Source organism: Micrasema longulum, unplaced genomic scaffold (assembly GCF_059751315.1).
Source record: "Micrasema longulum isolate JH-2025_06_02 unplaced genomic scaffold, ASM5975131v1 h1tg000561l, whole genome shotgun sequence".
In the NCBI taxonomy this organism is placed as follows: domain Eukaryota; kingdom Metazoa; phylum Arthropoda; class Insecta; order Trichoptera; family Brachycentridae; genus Micrasema; species Micrasema longulum.
In genome coordinates this window covers 395,990-413,868 of record NW_028277757.1, presented here as the reverse complement: position 1 = coordinate 413,868, position 17,879 = coordinate 395,990, and the positions used below count along the sequence as shown (strand labels likewise).

At 30.7% G+C, this 17,879-nt stretch overlaps 1 protein-coding gene and 1 non-coding gene across 2 annotated transcripts; both read right to left on the bottom strand.

Moving 5' to 3' along the window:
* Positions 1-537: 537 nt before the first annotated feature.
* On the bottom strand, positions 538-10,605 carry LOC148280597 (uncharacterized). Its single transcript, XM_088228104.1, has 10 exons — positions 10,317-10,605; positions 10,025-10,240; positions 8,464-8,653; positions 7,261-7,501; positions 5,721-5,894; positions 3,698-3,901; positions 3,146-3,316; positions 2,754-2,943; positions 1,609-1,759; positions 538-838 (listed from the first exon to the last, which is right to left on the bottom strand). Exons 1-10 carry the CDS (start codon positions 10,449-10,451, stop codon positions 648-650), a joined length of 1,863 nt encoding a protein of 620 aa, XP_088084230.1. The 5' UTR covers positions 10,452-10,605; the 3' UTR covers positions 538-647.
* Positions 10,606-12,081: 1,476 nt separating this feature from the next.
* On the bottom strand, positions 12,082-12,165 carry TRNAL-CAG (transfer RNA leucine (anticodon CAG)). The gene has a single exon. It is a non-coding gene; the product is annotated as a tRNA-Leu (tRNA).
* Positions 12,166-17,879: the final 5,714 nt, after the last annotated feature.

Here is a 17,879-nt window from a genome sequence, read left to right as displayed (position 1 = left end):
TTTAGAACACTTTTACAAATTTTAAGTTTTAAACAAGTTTTTGATATGCAGTATTATTCATTCAGAAATTAATGCAAACTTAACAACAATATTTTGAGTATGTCCGAATCTTTGCAAACAAGGCTGAATCTACTCTCCAGAGAGCATACATATTTAATAAACTATTCCAAATAGTATGTGAGGAGAGTAAAATATATGGCATGATTCCTCCAATAAATAAAACTCAGGTTTTACCTGTTGTTAAGGTGGATTCGCAATAAATATTTTTATAGTACAAATTTAAGTATTTTTTAAAGATTATCTCAAATTAAGTATTAAAATGTTGCTGACATTAAATATTATAAAAGCGAATGATATTATATTTTTATAAGTATGTACGATAACATAAATATATGTTGGAATTTTAATGTTTGTTTTATTATAAACATAGCAAGGAATAAAAGGTACAGAACAATTGCCCTAAAAAATATTTAAGATTTCTGGTATGAATTTTTATAGCTGGTATTTTTTTGTGGAAAACAAATAAAAATAATAAAATCATTATTTATATTGTATTTTAAATACATTAACAGTATTATTCCTATACACCATTTCTATCAAATAATATTATGTACATTTCTTTTGTAAAACTATTCATAAATTATGCGCTATTTACACGTAATTGGAAAACCTGTAGGCTTTAAATCATCTGGAAGTTGAGGATTGTGTTCTGCCGGTATATTAATTGAAGGAGGAATTTGTTGTCTCAAGTCTCCTTTCAAATCTCGATCTTCTTCAGTGAGAACATGAGTGGATTTGAATATAGCGTGGATCACCTTTTTGGGCTCAGCTTTAACAACTGAAAGAGAGTTGGTGTCATTAGGTGTTGTTAAAAATAATAAATCTGAAGGAAAAAGTTAATAATTGATACTTGTTAAATTGAAAAATACAAAGCACTAATTTGTGTTTTAATAAATTAAGTAAAATAATAGGTAGGTATTAAGATGTTTTTTAAGAATATTGCATGTAATTTACGATGAAGTAGAACAAACTTATTTTTTAAACACTCGCTCCATTCATTCAAATCGGAATATTTTAAATAAAGTTGCGCACTTTCTTTTTTAAAAATGTGAAAGCGTTGATAGAAAAAAAAAGTATAGACCTTTGCATTTAAAAGTTTTTTCTCAAACTTAACTCAATAACTTCTTTAATTGCATGAACGAGTCTTCAGTCTTCTGAATGCAGTATTTTGTTGTGAAAATTGCTTTGGATAAATCTGATTGTATTTGAGAATAAAACAATACATCTGTTCTATTATATGTAGTTGGAGAGTAATTAAAGCAAATTCTCGTAACACATGGTGGCATTTTTCTGTGCAGTATCATGTCTGATCACAACAAAAGTCTGTTAGAGGAAGAAGGCGTGTATTGAGATGCGTCAATTTTGCACTCCTAATATCTAATTAATTATACATCATTGGCCAAACTACGATTTGAATGTAAAGATAAGTCATTAATATATGGTTTTCAAATAGTAATCAAAGAATTGCATACCAGATTCACATCCACACATAATATTACAATTAAAATAAATACGCAGTATCTAAAAATAAGTTTGTTACGAAGTTACCTGGAGCGTATGGATTAAGTGTCTCTGCTATCTGGAATTCATTTGGATGCATTCGGCGCTTATGGATCCGACAGTTAGAACCATTGCTAAAGGTCCGTGAACACCAGGGACAAGTATATGGACGTTCTCCTGTATGCAGTTTTACATGACACTATAACAAATATTAAATAATGTAAAATTTACAAGATATATACATGGTATAGCAATAATTCATGTAAAGGTTATAAGCCACATATGAAAAACAATACATGTATGTAATATGATAATATCTAAACAACGGATAAGAGCCTGTATTCTATCACAATTTCGTTTCGTAAGTTAGTTTGATTCTCATATATCCGTCTCACTCTAACGCAATCAAAATCGTATTTCACCCTCGTTTCCGCTCAAAAGGTAATAATGAATACCCATTCATGAGGCCCAAGCTCGAAGATTAGTTATAGACTTTTTAGTTTACTATATTTAGTGAGGGTGAACGTGTATATATTTTTAAAAATACATTTTAAAAATATATATATATATTGTCAGTTAAAATTGACAATTGATCATAGAGGCGAAAATTACGACCTCTGCATCAGAGGTTCAAGATGCGATCCTCACTCTACCGTAACTTGAATAGTTTTTTCTAGTACAGCTAAAGCAGCACCGAAATTAAAACATTGGTGTTTATAATTTAAAAAAAATAAAGAGGATTTGAAATAAGGGATAAAAGCAAATACGCCACTGTCCATAATCACTATGTTTGGGAAGACCGACAAAACTAGCAGTGAAAATATTATTTTTTTTAGTTCAATGTGTACATTCTTACGTAAAAAGAATTGTCTTTGCTATCTTTTATACCACACACAAGTTGCACATTGAACTTGAAAGAAATAGTATTTTTGCTACTGGTTTTGTTAGTCTTCCCAAAAACAGTAATCATGGACAGTGATGCTTTTGCTTTTAACCCTTTCAAATGTTCTACCTATTTTTATTTAATAATTAATTTTGCGGGCTAGTTAAAAAAAAATATTTTGGATTCATACTAAGAACAAATATTTCACCAAATTAGGAGGTTACGATCTGAAACTACAATCGTCGTAAGAAAGTGATAGTTAATAAAAGAATTTTGGTAATAAATGATACAATTGTAATAAAATACACACTTTTAAATCTTTACTACGTTTGAAGGCTTTGTTGCAGAATGGGCAGATGTGGTTGGCTTTAGTATCGTGAACAGAAAGGTGATTCTTGAGAGTCCTTCGGGAATTCAAGAGCATCGGGCAGTTGGGACATTGGTAGGCTGTGTCACTGTGAGTATCCATATGTCGAATCATAGCGCCTTTAGTTTTGAATCTAAAAAAAAATGAATAGATATTTTAGCAGTAATGGAGGGAAATACTTGCACCAAAACTTGAGACAGCTGATTTATTTTTGTAAATTATATTGAGCTATAAAAAAAACATACAACTAATATTATTTCCTTATACTGTAGTTTGTGTTTCTTAATATTGTCAATATTGCTTATTAAAAAGGTGAAAACTATTTTCCAATTTACCGTTTTGTACATTCCGTGCAACAGAAATTCTTTTCTTCGCCATGTCGGATGCGGTGTTCGTCCAAGTTTGCCTTAGCTCCGAATGCATGACCGCATAAATCACAAATAAAGGGCTTTAACTTATCGTGTATGACACGTTTGTGAGTTCTAAGTGCTCCTTTAGATGAGAATCTGGAATAAATGGAGTAAAAATAAATAAAATTATTTCAAAACACTTAAAACAAATACCTATGCAAGAAAAATAAATCTTGCGAACAGAATACACTTGCGTAAGTACGCAAAGTTAACTGCAGAAACATAATTTCAATTCAGTGTTTGCGGGTCATTGGAAAAGGGTATTCGGTCCTTATCGGGACATCACAGAAGTTTATCGGGGACTGTAATTTTACGTTGTGTAGCATTTTGAAGATTACCTTTATATTATTAAGAGACATTTATTGTTTGACTGTGGTAAAGCATAAACAGCTGACATTTAAAATAAGTGCATTTAATATGGAAGTCTGGGAGTTTGAAGAACTTTTTACGTAAGTTATTCGAGTAACAAATACTTACTTCTGACCGCACACATCACAGGGCAAGACGAATCTTTCTTCTCTGGGGATATGTGTCAATTCGTGGGACTTAAGAATTCGGGCGGTCGTGAAGCGCTTGGCACACTTGCAACATACAAATGGATATTCTTCCTTGGGCATGTGATATAGTACGTGGTTACTGAGAGCAGTTCTGGAGCCAAATATTCTGCCGCATGTGTCACATCTGCAGACAAATCAGACGCATCACAAATAAAGGTGTAATAATATTTATTGTCTTGTCATTGAGCAGAACTCGAGGCGATTATAATCTTTATGATGAAATCATGTTGCTTATGGCTATCTTGACATTTAAAATTTTTGGCCTTGGGCAAAAAGCAATATAACCATTTAATATATTTATTTATTTATTTAAGTCCGTAGCTAATTCAACCAACATAATATTATTTAGAAAATATTTTTTTTTATTTTGGGCATTTCATCCTGAAAATTATGATTTCTGTCAAGGGTAGAATATAAAATGCATAGCATTAGGTGTATGATTGTGTAAAAATGAAAGAAGCCAAAAAAACCAAAAAAATATCTCATTTTCTGACAAGAATTTTCCTACACTGTGGATAATTTCAGGATCGAGGCTGGAGAGGAGTGATGATAATATAGGAGTACGTACTTTATTTGTCTCTTATTGGACAACCAAAGAATATGTGATCTGGAGTTTCGTGGTCCAGACCACATTCACACCATGGAATTGACACAACATTCATTTTGAATAGACGGCTATTTGCGCTACAGCAACCAATTCATAACCTACTAATATTAGAAATCAATCTCTTAGACAGATTTGTTTATTGGAACCAAGAAGAGTTTGGAATCCTCTCTTGAATACTCCCTTACATTTGGAAGACAATTCCTACTGAGCATTTTATCAAATTTTTGCCTCGTTCTGAATTCGAGAAGACGGGTATAAAATACCCACAATAATTGAGAGGACAAGAGCAATCTATCGATGCTGCTTTTGTTAGTTCATTAGAAAATAATAAGGAACCTTGTAAACATAAACATTGATAGGTACATATGAAAAAAAATATAAAGGTAAAAAAAATCATACATAGTTAGAAATAAAGAGTCAACATCATCAGGGTCCTGCACCTGAGCGATGTGCACGAGAGATAATAAAAAAGAGAAACTGCAATTGTCAAACAGTTACTCCTTGAAACGGTTTTATCAGTTTCAAAAAAATAATATGAACAAAAATAAGGAAAAACAATGCAATCCACCTTGCCTTGCGATAAGCACAAAAAAGTCTTATTAAAAAGTATATATTAATAATAATAATAATGCTGAGCGGGAATAAAAAATAATAAAAACACGAGCACCAAAAGCATAAAAAAAAGGTTTTAACATTATATTGTATCATATCACATAAACTAATTGTTGGATGCTCGATACCTTCGACCTCGGGACTGTAAAACAAGGCCTGCCCTTTCGCGATACGCGTGTTCGAAGAAAACAGGGAACGTTTGATTTTAGGTAAACTAATTGACGTTATGGTTTTCAGTGTCAATCCTGGAATTAATGAAAGGAGTAAGGACTTACGGTTTCCTCCCTTTGGCACTGGTCCAGAAAGACACCGTTATCGTTTGCACTGGTCACTTTGCACGTTTTCTTATATGTTGGTGATTCGAAATCACTGTCACGCTCGCGGTACGGTTTTCGTTGTTGTTCGCGGTACGGTTTTTTTTTATTGTGTTGTCAAGCGTTGCTTTCTTGACTCGCCGTCAGGGAGAAGTAGGTATATTGGGATTCAAAACAAGGACCACCGGAATCAAAGGAAGGAATGGCTTGGCACTTGAATAAAAGAAAATGAATCCGAAACACTAATAATATTTGTTATTGGACATTGCGATGTTACCAAAAGACAGAAGCTGCTGTTATAAATTACAATGGTTGACTATAATTTACTGTACATTTTTTTAAAATTAAAGTTGGGATATTTTGATGTTCCATATATTTTTGGAATAATCATATTATATAAAATGGCTTACTTAAAGCATTTCACTGGATCATGCTGAGCAATATGTCGAAGAAGGGACCTTCTAGTTGTCAAGTACTTATAGCAAATGCATACCACTTTGGCTTTTTCGTTATGAGCCAATTTAACATGTGCTTTTAGTGAAGTCCAATTTGGGAGCTGATCTTCACAAACGTGACAGTCAAATCTGTAAAAAGGTAAATATCATTTTACAAAGGCATTGGATTGCATTTTAGTACAGATTACATTATTTAAACATAAAATCATTGAGAATGAGGAAATTCAGTGGTTCTTTGAAATCTTTTTAATTGTTAATAGACTATGAAACTAAGCCAATTATTTTTTCTAAGTATTTTTATGTATTGTATTATTAGCGCTATGATTATTTTAAGGTTTTGTAATTTTGAAATTAATCCGCGTGTGACATCATAAGTTCTCTTCGGCGAGTTCTGCTAATTGGTCAGATGGCTTCCCGTAAACTGGAAATCTATCACAACACTATCATTGGTTGATTCGGAAGAACTGGTGAAGTTGTTCAAAGTAGTTCGTTTTTAAAAAAATCCTTTTGATTATTTTTTTCATACATTTTTAGGAAACTTCACAGTATAATTAAATGCTCTAACTTTTACCGCGCATAAGAAAATATTTTTTATATCCAATCTCCTTAAAAACTGAACTCTCTCATTAGAGAGTAAAATTTTCCGCTCAGAAAGTTTATATTTATGACTATATATTATGATTTTTATTGTGAGTCATCTGAATGACTACTAAGTCAAAGTTAACTTAGGCAAAGTTACATTAGTTTTTAATAAACTTTTGCAAAATACCTAATAAATGTTCATAAAAGTAAAATATTTCAATAATCTTCTATTAGAAATATAATAGATTTAAGATTGGAAATAATATTGAAAACATATTAAATGTTCAGAGCAGACTTCCACGATTCAAATGATATTTATTTTTATTTTATTCTGAAAACATAATCATACATAATAAGTATTAAAAACAAAAATTTTCGAACATAAAAAGACCAATTAAACTTCTTAGATTTTCACGGCCGTTAAGATGCACAATAAGTTTTTCTGGGTTATTATGCCGTGTGTCGTTACAAAAAATTCTAAGTACCTAACGTAACACATATTCAAACACAAATAACATCAACCCTGATGATGGACGCTGTAACGCGATCCGAAACGTCGGTAGAGAGTACGAACGACACACGGCATAATAACCCAGAAAAACTTATTGTGCATAAAAAGACCAATTAAGTTTTCATAAAATGCATAAAAAAGAAGTTTCCATTAATAATTTTTGGGTTTGAAAATGAATAATTACAAAATAGTCGGCAGGTTGCATCATGTCTAAGTAAGACTTTTAATTTATGTTTATATAACTAATGAACAAATTTAGGGAAATAAATTCAAAAAGAAAAACATCATAATCTTTGTATTTGTAACATTTTGGTTTGTTGGGAGAAATAACTTAATAGCAAAAATCTTCCAATTACTTGGTACAAAAGTTTTGAATAAATAAATATACATGGGAATACATACTTAAATATGCCATAATTCTTTCGCTTCCTGGATTGTTTATCAGGATCAATGTAGGATATTTTTTTCTTTTCTTTAAATTTATTTTTTAGTTTTTTTTTAGGTTTAATAATCTGGTCATCTGAATCTGAGTTACCATAATCAAAGTGATCATCATTTATGTCATCAAAGTCTTCCTTTTTTATCGGATTGCATTGGTCATCTGTTGAATTTTGTAGGATTGTAGCGCTATCAGTGAATTCTCCTAAAATAAAGATATTTTTAAAAACATTTTTTTTTTACTATAAACTTAAGTCTGGTTAGCAAAGTATTAGACTGATACGTAATATAAATATTTATAGTGCAATTATATATGTAGATTTTATACAACAAAAAACTGATGTCAATACAGTAAAACTACAATTATCCGAATCAATTGCGACTGGATCTCATTCAGATAATCAAAAATTCGGATAGTTTAATTTTTTCCAAAAAAAGGTTTTATTTTGATTCATTACTATATGCATGTTGAAAACGGGAGAAAAAACTAGTTTTAAAGAAAATGAGCTTTTAATTAATTAAATGAAAAGGTAACACTTTTACATGTTAAGCGTAATTACAAGTGCAGTACATTAATATAGTATGTATATACCGTACGACACACTTACTAATCAAAACGAACAGCGGAGGAAGGGAGGACAATTGGCGGAGGGAAGGACAATAGCGCGTGTAGACAGAATCATTATTTCGCAAATCGCAATGTGTTTTTTTTTTTTTCCACTCAAATCACTGTATTAATTTATTTTTTCTGAAAGCGATTCGGATAGTCGAAGTTCGGATAGTTGGAGTTCTACTGTACAATTTATTGCCATTTCAGTGCAGCTAACAATGACGCAGCTGCAAATTTATTTTGATGCAGTTTGATTTAAAAATGCCATAAATTTCGAAATTAATGCATATTGATGATGGAAAGAAAAAACATTGTGGAATAATACTGTAAATACTGCTTTTGATATTCCCAATGATTATAAAAACCCATCCCCGTACTTTACCCTTTCTACTCGAGGCATCCAATTTGATTTGGTAACAGAACACTTGCTCTGTATGTTTTAGTTTGGTTAACATTTTTACCTGATTTCAAATTCTAATTAAATTTATTAATATACACTGGACTCTGATTTTACGTGGTTTTCAAATAACACAGTGATTTAATATTTAAAAAAATACCATCCATAAGTTTTTCCAGTTCACTAAATACTTTTTCTTCCGAGTAATTGTGTGCAGCTTTCTGTTTTCGAGGACGCCCCCTTTTTCTCTTAGCGGATTTATTTTCCAGTTTGGGTTTCTTTTTGGAATCTCTCAAATTACTGAGAGGAATGTAATCCAAGTCATCATCATCATTTGGAATATTTTCATCCTGCAAATAGAAATATCACAATCCATGTTGATAATAAATAATGAAAGACAGCAAATGCAGCAGCGGTGGCTAAGATTTTTTAATGTATCCATAAAAAACATAATTTTTCTTAAGCTTGGATGTTATGTACTGTCACTGGAATGGGGCTTCTTCGCGTGGAGAGATAAATAATATTACAAAACTCAGAACATTATAATACTCATGATATAAGATAACATGTAAGTAGAATCATCAATAAATATTCATTTATTTTTATTTTATTTAATGCACAAAATACACAATTTTATCATAGAGCACAATTATATTTTTTTATGTCCCAACTTGTTAGAAAATTCCGTGTTAAGTCGGGACTCTTCTATATATAAATCAAAAACATTTATTAACATGTTCAACAATATACAAAATAATCAAAACAATATACAAAATAATAATAGAAAAATATAAATAATAAAAGTTTATACATGTCGAAAAATGGAATGCAGAAAAGTTATATAATAACATAGCAAAGGTTATTAATAATTTATAGTAATATTATAATTCAATTTGGTAATTAATTGATAGTAAAAATAAATACAAAATAATACAATAAAGTAATAATTGTAACACATCTACATGTATGGGAGAATATATTATTTAATAAACATAAAAATAAAGTTAAAATATATATTTACAAATAATTATGCATCATTATTAGGTTAATTAAAAGATGATATACATATATACGTATATGGATAATAATGAAGACAGCATCGATATTATATATTTATTCCCGAAGCAATCTTATACAGTGGTCTTTACCCCTCGATAGAATCCAATTATGGATCTTCGTCTTAAATATAGACGTTGTTTTGGAGAACTTAATATGTTTATCCAAGACGTTGAACACTATTAGAGATTTATATGAAAACAAAAGTATATGTAATATGAAAACAAAAGTACTTGTTTTTGAAGTAAATTTAATATAAAATAAATTTAATAAATTTTAATTCATGTTTTCCCACATTTTTTTTAAAGCTTTAAAAGAGTATTCTTGATTATGGGCATAGCATAACATTTGAAATTAACATCTTGAATATATATATATCTTAAAATATTTGTATGTTTTTTATTTGATTTTGTAGACATTGTCTTCATTCAAAATGGGAGTCTGATTTTTTCTCTGGTATAATGACAATGTTGAGGTTGATTTTAATTATTTTTTTAGCAGTAAGTACTTTAAATATATTTTTTTTTACAGAAGACATGCGTGTGCTACTTACTACATTTATATTTATTTCCTTAACTAATATGCAATACAAGGAATTCTAGTTTTCTAAAATGTTTATATAACCAGAATATATATTCAAATCTTTCCTATTGATTGGAACTTACTTCATTGGTTTCATATTTAATTTTAATTGGATTATCACCCAAATCGAATTCCGATTTGAGATATTGCAAATGTATGTCATCCTGGAGTGGTGTGTATTTATGGAGTAGAAAAAATGACTGAGATCGTACGCATTGAGTAGCAAAACTATGAAATCCAGTCAACTTATCCGTGCATACACGACAGATGCTCGTTGGTAAAGAGTCTTCGGAATCGATCTAAAACGTGAAATAAAAAATATAATACAAGATTTGTAAATTATTACTATTCAAAACAAATAGTTGTACAACTTACGCATATCGCAAGATACTTTTCTATCAATTGTAAAATTCCTTTACTTTCTCCTTCTGTAGTTAATAAATTGGTATCATTTCCCACAGAGTTGACACATGCACAAAGACGGCACAAGCCGTCCCAAGTCAATGTCATTCTGAATGGCTGTAATCATTTAGTTTCTACGATTTAGGATTAAAATAAAACTAGTTTTCGATCCGCATCCCCTTTTTGATGTCAATTTGACATCTGGAAATCTGGGGATCGGTTTTGTTGGGAGTTTGGAGTATAGAGTATAGAATTGCCAGTCAGTAAAAAAATATTGTTTATGGTATACTTTCTTCATGGGTCGAGTTCTGAAAAATGATTGTACATTCGATTCACGTTACAAATAATGATATAAATAATAATAGTTATAAATATTCATAGATCTACACATAATGAAATAAAATACGTACATCTATTACTGTCTTTTTTTGTAGCCAAAATCGAAAAAATTTCGTTGTAAAATATTTACCTATATCAGCAGTGCGATTCTAAATGTAATTACGGTACGTAAATTATGTGCTACCAACGCTTTCTTTACCTCATACAGAGCATTCAGAATCGCAGTGTATGGGTGCCCAAACATATTTTTTTAGCACTGTTACATTGTACAAACATTATACAAATTCACAAAAATGTTGGTAAGAACATATTTTGAAAAGTTGAATTACGACAGGTACAAAACATAAAGGTTCGAGAAATATCTCATTTATGTATTTAATTATGGATCGAACCCCGCAGAGATAATGTAGAACTATCGTACCAATGTACGTTTTATTAATTAAAACATATTTCAATGAGCACTAAAAGTTTGTTCCAGAAAATAAAGATCCAGTACCCCGATTACAATGGGAAGTTAGCAAAATTATAATCAACGAGGAAACTTCCTACTGAACTGAGCTACGGGAAAACGGAAATAAAAATGTTGTCTTACACGCGGTAAAAACGAAAGATTTAATTGTACAGCAAAATTTCTAGAAGTTGTACGAAAAAAATAATAAAACTGATTTAAATTAAATAAACTATTTCAAACTAAGTCACAAGTTTACTCGGAGAAACCAATGATAGAGTGATGTGATAGATTTTCGGTTTTCAGGAAGTCAACTCACCAATCAGTAGAACTCTCCAACGAGATCTTGTGACATCACGTGCGGAGTTATTTGAAAATTGCAAAAAAAGCATTGCGCTTATAGTAAAATACATAAAAACACCTCTTTTTCGGCTTAGTTTGATATTTTATTAACAAATAGCCGGAGAGGTAAGAAGTAAAACAGGATACTTGTTTTTCATTTTAAATTTGAATTGAAAAAAAAATATTTTCAACAATGAGCAACATTATTTGAAAATGGTAGGCGGTAAGATGTGATGTCAAAAATAATAAGTTTTAAATTTATTCTTTAAATTTCTATATTTGACACTTTGTCTACGGTTAGTTCGGTTTACTTTTTGTTTTGGCTTTGTAGTAAGATTTTGAATTTATGAACAGTGAATAATGATGTTACGTCGCCGTAGACTAACGGATCGTTATATAGTCGGAGGACTGGCAATCGAAACAAGCTACTTTCCATCTTAAAAAAATTATGTTATTCCACCCGGAAAATTATATTTGATAAACGACTATACGACTATACTAATGAATTACCTAACTCATTTCTCTCTAAAACCATACGAGCGAAGCCACTGCTAAAAGGTCGTAAGAATACATTTTAAATACTCCTAAATTAAATTAAAATAAAAAAGTTGTCAGAAGTGGGATTCGAACCCACGCCCACAGAAGTGGACTGCGACCTGAACGCAGCGCCTTAGACCGCTCGGCCATCCTGACTTATCCAGGATTGCAAAATTTTGTAACCTGTTGGAATGTAATGTTTCGTCCGAAAATAAACATAGTACCCATCTAATAATAATAATTTATACAAATAATTAATCTCTACGAATTAACATACATTATTTATATTTAAATAACCGATGGATACAAGTTACTTCAATCGCCCTATTTTGCTCGATGTAATATAATGTAGTTACTTGTTATCAATGTAAATTAGTGTTTGACTAAACTTACAAGGTATTACTATCATACCCCTCAATTTTAAATCTGGAAATATAATGTATCACTTAAGTTTAGTTAGAATGTAAGTTTAGATATACAATTGTAAAGCGCCTTTGAGGTGATTTTTTACAAAAATGGCGCTATATAAATCAGCCAAATATTATTATATTTTTGCTAAAAAAAAAATTTAAAAAAGGTTAAACCTTAAATCTTAAACCTTTTTACTGTATAAACTGTTGAAAAGCTAAATATTTTGAGCATTTTAAACGTTTTATAAAATACAATTATTCGTTTTTTAGTGACATTCTTACAATGCTTCTCCATTTCTATCTATCCCAATATCTGTTTACTTATTTGTTTAAATATTTTGTACAATGCAATTGGCGGGCTTATTGCTACAAAACAATTTCTTCTAACTAACCAAAATAACAATAGTTTGATAAGAAAAACATTTAGCCAACAATAATTAATTACACTTATTTGTTTATAAATTTGTATAAACCACTTATTTTTTTAAATTACACTTCGACCGGTTTCGAGGTTACTACCTCATCGTCAGGAATTTAACTAACTTATAATTACACGCGTTGCTATTTATATAATAAAATATTGTATGAAAGAGACAGAAAATTGAAAGAAAGAGAGAGAAAGAAGATAAAATAAATCATAACGGGAATAGTTTTAAAAGAGGACTCGAATTAAAATTTAAATGATTATTTATTATTTGAAGTTTTTGATTAATGGCTTTACTAATTTCTAATCGTTCTAAATTATCTAAACGAAAACCATTTTTATTGACATGCAAAATTTCTACACACGTTTCTTGATTAAATTCATGGTTTTCGGATATAAGATGATTTGCGAATTCTGAAAAATTATTATTACTCAGACATCTTATATGTTCTTTGATTCTAACTTTAAATTTACGTGAAGTTTTTCCAATATAGAAATTTGGGCAATTTAAACAATTTAATTTATAAATTCCCGAATGATTTAATTTATCATCCTTATCTTTACAATTTGTTAATATTTTACCTATGTTATTATTAGTATAAAAATCTGGCCTAATATTGTTAGGTAAAATTTGTGCTATATTATTAGAAAATGAATTAATGTACAAAATTCTACGTCAGTTCTCATTTTTATTGGAAATATTTTGGGAACTGTATAAGTATTTTTTCCTATAGTTTAATGTAAGTTTTTTTGTTCAAAATATTGTCAATTAAATTTAGTTCATAGCCATTATTGAAAGCAATATTCTTTATAGTATTTAATTCTAAGTCAAAATTATTATTATTTTGTGGTATTGAAGTAAGCCGATGTATCATAGAATGGAAAGCAGAGTGTTTATGTGATGAAGGATGATTAGAAGATTTATGGATGACCGCATCTCTATATGTCGGTTTTCTAAATATTTTAAATTCAATTTTTTTTTTGTATTAATGTAAGTTAAATCTAAAAAGTTAAGTTGTGAATTTGATTCAATTTCTAAAGTAAATTGTATTTTCTGATAAAAGGAATTTAATAAATTTAAAAATGAATCTAATTGACGATCTGATCCAATCCATATACAGATGACGTCATCAACATATCTTCTCCACAATAAAACATTATTTAATAAAGGAGATTTACAATCAAAAATTAAATTTTCTGAATAATTAACAAAAATATCAGCAATTAATGGACTTGTTGGGGCACCCATAGGTAAACCTTCAGATTGGGTATATCGAAACCGGTCGAAGTGTAATTGAAAAAATTAAGTGGTTTATACAAATTTATAAACAAATAAATGTAAAATGTCATACCACAAAGTGAAAAATGTTTTTGATAACAATAATAAATAATTAATTATATTAATAATACCTTATATCACACGATTTACAAAAAAATACACTAAAATATAATTTCATGTCGGTAGTTACAACAAGTTTTGTCGGCCTCGTAGTGTAATGGTCAGCGCGTTTGCATAGTGTAAATTATTAACAAAAATTACTCAAATTATTCTTCCAAAATTGTTAATAACAATTCTAGGAACCATTTTTGTTTTTTACAACCAGAGTCAAAATAAGTTTAAACACTTAATCACATCAAACATTATGAAAAAACGAATTTATTTAGTTACGGTTCCATGAACCTTTTACATAATTACAATAAAACCAGTGAAAAAAATACAACAAAAAATAGCATAATATTAAAAAAGAACAAAAACATTGAGGAAAGTATACAATGGTCAACAGTATTTATATATAAAAAAGAAATATTACATCTGTAACAAATATTAATATTTACCCATTTAAAAAGGGAAATCACAGAAAATAGCAGTTTTAAAAAAGAGGAAGAGAAGAAAGAAAAGAGAATATTTATAATACTGTTCACCTCATTATAAATTTATAATAATTTAGTAATCGGATTAATTTTCGAAATGGGTGATTTTGCTTGCCTCCTTTGTGTATCTGCAGTTTGGTGTTTTCTTAGCTAAGTTTTTACTTAAAGTTTCAGCAAATTACAGCGCTTGTATTTTGGTCATAACTCTTATCTACTGCGCTTGTCAGCTGTTATAGATGTATTTTTTTTTAATGAAATATTTTATTGACTTAAAAATAAAAACGTCAAGCAATTAAGACGCATGATTTTTTCATCCTTTGGAAAAAATATTTTAACTAGAAAAAAATATTTTGACACCACAAAAATCGTATTTTATGTGTTTCCCAAAAACGCGCTGGAAGGCCGTCATTCCGGCACTAGTGCACCCCTGTACATAGCATGAAAAAGCGCATCTATCCTTAGAGTAATAACCTAATAGAGTCACCCATACGGATAAAAACAATTCTATGATTATTGACCACGAATTTAGCTACAGATTACAGCAATACAAGGGGCCGTAGGAACTTGCGATGAGAATTGCGAGCGCAAATCGAACCCATCCATTAAACCACCCGCTGACTGTGCTTTTTTGTCGCAGTGACTTTTTGTCGCAGTGACTTTTTGTCACTGTCACGTTGTGTCACTGTGGGTGCGCTCACTACTCACTACTGGTAACAAAATGTTCGTTTAGCGATGGATTTCGAGAAGGTCGCAGTGATTTGCGCTCTTGAATTACGCAGAAAGAAACACGGGTACATCCAATATGTAATGAACGATTATTAAAAGGAAAATTTTACTCCCTGTATTTTGAATTACGTCAATTTCCTCTCAAGTTTTTAAAATTATTTTCGTATGTCAATAAACAGTTTTGAAATGATTGAATTGAAATCTCGTCCCACAATTTCCTTTTCAAATGAATATCAGAGAATTCCTTCATTTTTTTTTGTATAATTTTATAGTATGTAGTAAAAACCAGCATTTTCTGGCTTTTTCTCTGTCTTCTATTAACAATTCGTTGTCAATCACATTTTCTTGCAGAGAAGCAGCCATCTTAAATCTCGTCCGCATAAATAAAGGTTTCAGCTCTTTAACTTCACAAACATCAACAGATGAAAGAATTGAAAGAATAAAGATGTTCAAATATGGGTAGAATGGTGAATGTTACACAGTGTGTAAAGTGGCCACGTAAACCAGCCATTGACACGTCATAAGCCCTGTATATGCCTAGACTTTTATATTATGTTGTCTAAAGTGTTCTTCATCTCTGTTGTTTTATGTTAATCTTAAATCTAACTGAAAATTTCTCAACACGCGTCCGTTTGGTAGGCGTCTGCCGGCAGAGTGACAAAAAGTTTCTAGTGAATGCACTCCCACAGCAATGTACAGGCCGGGGCCGGGTGACAGTCACGTCACGCTGGAACTTTTTGTCGCCGTATAGTCATGTCGCCACAGTGAGCGCACTCTCATATATCTCCGTATCACTTGACTCGGTGACAAAAAGTCACTATGCAAAACGGCTTAAGAGCTTCTCTAGACTCTAGAGCATTATTACTCTGAGCATTTACCTAAATACGAAGTCTTTCGCTGAATATTATTTTATTGTTAAACGCATGATAATAATAATTTTGTCAATACACACACAATTAAATTTTGCAAGGTATGTGATAATATTATATATGTCGAAAAAGGAAACCGAGTGGAGATAACTCGGCTTCATAGTGGAGTAGTTGGAGCGCTTGCCTGCTACGCTTGAGGTTCCGAGTTCGATTCCTGGCAGGGTTGATGTGAAATGATTGTTTTAAAAGTGGTTCTACAATGCAATATTTTACTAGTAACGTGTTTATTTAATTATACGTCATATTTCGGGTAGCAATAATTTTCATATTTATTGCGATTGGCACCCCTGTGTGTAAAACAATAAAAACATACACATGGTTTATGGACGATGTCTGAGAACAGTATAAGACTTTAAAAGTATTGATAAATTTACCGCAAAACATCGCAAACCACTATTTCATCTAACTGGAAGGCGAACAGCCAATAGCGTTCTGCTTACAAAGCGAAAATTGTGAAAAGATCTCATCCCGAACGTGAATTCTGTCAGTTTCATACATTTTGTAAAAAGCTCCCTTCTAAATTCTCGCCATCATACAAAGGAATATGAAACGCTCAGACTTGTTTTGATTGTGTGCTGTTTTAAAATGTCTCCGAGTAACACACGTGGGTGGTTCACAATAAAGTGGGTGTGATTAATGTTATATAAACTTTTATTGTCAGCAATAACAGAAGTACCTTCAAGGTAAGAAGAATTTACAATTTTTTTTTTAAATTAGAATTTATTAAGTTTAAGTACTGAAAGAATTATCATTCAGTAAATGACACTGCCATCAATTTCTCTGTTCATTGTGTAAACCAGCAGTAGTATCAAAAAATATTTCGCGACCTCCCAACCCTTTTTTCCATGTATGTTAAAAATATATAATAGTTTAAAAATTTTAGGCGTTTGCGTTATTTGCAATCTGATATAAACATATAATTAAGTATTAAGTACGTTAAACATATAATTTTTAATTGAATACGTGGCCAATTGATAACTAACAATCAAATACAAACATATTAGATGTATATAAATAAAAAAAAAATATCGTTAGGGTTAGACTCCCAGCGCCATCTGTTGGTAACACTAGGAACTAGTGCAGGTTCCGGATGTTAGCAGCAGATGGCGCTGGTAGTCCGAAAGATCCACAAGTTTCGAGACGTTTCTTTACGCTTCGAGATAATTCTCGCTAGAATGCGCTGGCCTATAAATACGGCGGTCGACCGCGGCTATGGCAGTTTGATGCAAGACAGCGAAGCAAGTGGAATCAGAAGCAATCCCGATAAGTGGAAACGATTCAGAAGTTTAAATTCGGTGTTATGTGGACTGTAAGGTGCCTTGGAGTTGGAGTAATTATAGACTGATTTGTGAGCGTAAGTCGCGCGTGGTCATGTCTGCTGTTTAATTGTTTGAAGAGCGCGAACCACTTGTTTTACGGTACGCATTTATTTGAGTTGTTATAATTGAAAATGGATAAATTCCTGAAAAGATCATCAGAACCATCAACGTCTAGTGGGAGTAGTGGAAT

Excerpts from the sequence above, each read along its gene's own strand:
- LOC148280597 (XM_088228104.1), bottom strand. The coding sequence starts at position 10,451 with ATGACATTGACTTGGGACGGCTTGTGCCGTCTTTGTGCATGTGTCAAC. Across the intron at positions 10,241-10,316 it reads AAAAGTATCTTGCGATATGC|ATCGATTCCGAAGACTCTTT; the intron begins GTAAGTTGTACA and ends TTCACGTTTTAG. Across the intron at positions 8,654-10,024 it reads TTAAATATGAAACCAATGAA|GATGAAAATATTCCAAATGA; the intron begins GTAAGTTCCAAT and ends TTCTATTTGCAG.